We start from the raw sequence: 3,266 nt of genomic DNA, 5'->3' as shown, positions 1-3,266 counted from the left end.
AATATGGGATAGGAATATACATTATTACTTCAATAACAATAATATATGATATATATGTAGAATTGTGTTATACCGTATAAAAAATGAACTATAATATATGCTTATAAATAATTATTTTTTTTTACTTATTTTTTCATTCTTTTATTATTTTTCTTGGAAGAACACCTTTATATATATATATATATATATATGTGTTTGTTAGTTATATAATTTTAAAGTTATAATAATGAAACTGTACTCTTGTATTAATAACAAATAAATAAAAATTAATATAAAAATAAATGTAGTTTTATATATATTAAGCATAATATTTAAACCAAACATATTAATATATATACATATTATAATTTATTATGAAGATAATAAGACAATAATATTAAAGAAGAATAAAAACAATGAAAATTATATATATTCATGTTAATTTATAATATAAAATTAACATAAGAAAAACATTTCAATATAATTATATATAAATAATATGGTAATTGAGAAAATTAAAATATGATAAGTTATATATAAAAAAAAAGAAAAAAACAAAAAAAAAAAAAAACAATTATTATTTTCATTTGAATATAAAATAATGAGTGTTATATGAAAAAAAATGAATGTATACTGTATTATAAAGTACACTGATATTAATTGAATATCACACACAAAAAAGACACATATATTTATATATATTTCATTTTCCTAGAGTATGAAATTTATATATTATATTTAAAATATATATATTTTTAAAATTTCATTTATCTAGAAACAACATAATAAACATTAGTTGATGCCTATACACATTACTAATATTACATATAAATAATAATTTATCGCTTATAAAAAAAATATGTAATGTTAGAATAGTTATTATAAAATACAAAACAAATAATATCTAATTCAGTTTTGAATATATATATATATATATATATATATGTATACATATGCTACTTCTTCAACAAAGAATTCATATTAAGAAAAAAAAAATTATAAATGAATAACAAAAAAATAAAATTAACGAAAAAAAAAAAAAAATTAAGAAATGAGTAAAATATAAAACAATCTAATTAGTATATGATATATAAACATAATTATAAAACAGTAATTTCTTTATATAAAATGAAAAAAAAAAATATATATATATATATTTATATATTAATTCATTGTATTTATATAAATTCATTCAATAATAATAAAAACAATATACAAAAATATATGTTCATATGTCAAAACAAAACAATTTTCATTATACTACGATTTATTATATTATGACTTTAAATGTTTTACTAAAAGAAAAAAAATTAATAAAAAAATTGTATAATAATATATATATATATATTCCTATAATATATTATGTTCTATTTAATATATTTAAAAAAAAATATATTAAATATATATATAAAAACTTTAATTATGTTTATATGTAATATATATTATGTTTTATGTTATAGTATTTATATAATATGTGAAATATATAAATAATATATATTTTACCTAATATATATAAATAGGTGCAATTAATATTACGTATTTAATGATATATATATATATATTTAGATTGTAAAATATGAAACGGTTTCAATATAATATGATTATTCTTTTAACAAGGTTAATATACATGATAAAATAGTTAAAATAACGTTTTTCAATTTATTATTATTGTTATATGTTTTAAGATATACAATTCATATATTTAGATTTTGGAAATTATGAAAAAAAAAAAAAAAAAAATGAAAAGTCAATTCAAAAAATATATTTAAAATAATAAAATAATTAAACAAAATAAAAATATATGCTTTAATCATACCTATTAATTATTAATTTTAATTATTAATTTTAATTATTTTTGAATGACACAAATTATATTTCGTAAAAATGTATTGTCTTATTTCATATAATACAATATTAAATTTTTAATTTGTTTGTTTGTTTATTTATTATTGCACCGTTATCAAAAAGGAACGAGAAGTTATATATTTTTTTATATTTGTATATTCTCGGATACCTTTCTGTTATATTTTATTTTGCGATATTTATTTCAGGTCATATATTTCATGTTATTTTATGACATATATTTTTTTTTTTAATTAAATTACGTATTCATTAATATTAATTAAATTATTTATTTTATTTGTATTAATTGAATTATTTATATTTTTTGTATTAATTAAATTAAATAATTTATTTATATTAATTATAAAATTGGGAAATATGCAAAATTATGCATTATATTAATTGAATTATTTATATTTTTTGTATTAATTAAATTATTTATTTATATTATTTTATTTGGTTCTTCTTATTTATATTAATACAAATATTAGGAATTATGCAAAATTATGCGTTATAAGTAACGTAAAAGAAAAAATATATTGGAAATTGACTTATATTTCATATTTAATATATATGTCCGTCCTTATATTTAGAATTCGTTTCTTTAGAAATATGTGAAATTATAAAAATGGTCATAATTGGTTTTGTTCAAATATGTGAAAATTAAAAAATTTGTCTGGCATTAAAAAAATATTATTCAATTATATATATATGTATAATAATTCATATTCAGACATATATATAATATTTTTGTGTACTCCTTTTTGAATACCGTTTTTATTTTTTTTTATTTATATTGTGGGTTATTTCCTTCTGTACGTTTTTTTCAAACATAAATTCACAGATATTTGAGTACGCATTAATATGTAACTTTCAATTAAAAATTATATACGTATAAAAATTAATTGTAAAAAATGGTCTCATTTTTTAAAATATTTTTTTTCATTCTGATATCCTTTTTATATTTAAATGAAAAGGTAATATGTTCCATAAACGAAAATGAAAATGAAAACGAAACTGTAACCCTTAGTCACAATTTACAATATAATGATAATATCGATCAGTTAAAATCGATGATTGGAAATGATGAACTACATAAAAATTTAACAATATTAGAAAAATTAATTTTAGAATCATTAGAAAAAGATAAATTAAGATATCCTGTCCTTAAACAAGGAACTGAAGAATTAATCGATATATCGAAATTTAAAAAAAAAAATATTACCGATACGAATGATGAATCATACATTATACCTACAGTCCAATCGACGTTTCACGATATTGTAAAATATGAACATCTTATGAAAAAACAATTAATAGAAATTTATAATTCTGATATTTCAGATATAATTAAAAAAAAATTATTTATTGTAAGAACATTGAAAACAATAAAATTAATGCTTATACCATTAAATTCGTATAAACAACACAACGATTTAAAAACT

General features: G+C 15.4%; 1 protein-coding gene across 1 annotated transcript; it reads left to right on the top strand.

The window, feature by feature from the left end:
• Positions 1-2,735: 2,735 nt before the first annotated feature.
• Positions 2,736-3,266, top strand: PGSY75_0029000 (cytoadherence linked asexual protein; the record flags this gene model as incomplete). Its single annotated transcript, XM_018783430.1, has 1 exon — positions 2,736-3,266. A coding segment is annotated over one exon (531 nt), but the record flags the coding sequence as incomplete, so codon positions are not given.

Source organism: Plasmodium gaboni (assembly GCF_001602025.1).
Source record: "Plasmodium gaboni strain SY75 chromosome Unknown, whole genome shotgun sequence".
Taxonomy (NCBI): Eukaryota; Apicomplexa; class Aconoidasida; order Haemosporida; family Plasmodiidae; genus Plasmodium; species Plasmodium gaboni.
The sequence above is the reverse complement of the archived record's forward strand: the minus strand, read 5'-3'. Positions and strand labels throughout refer to the sequence as shown.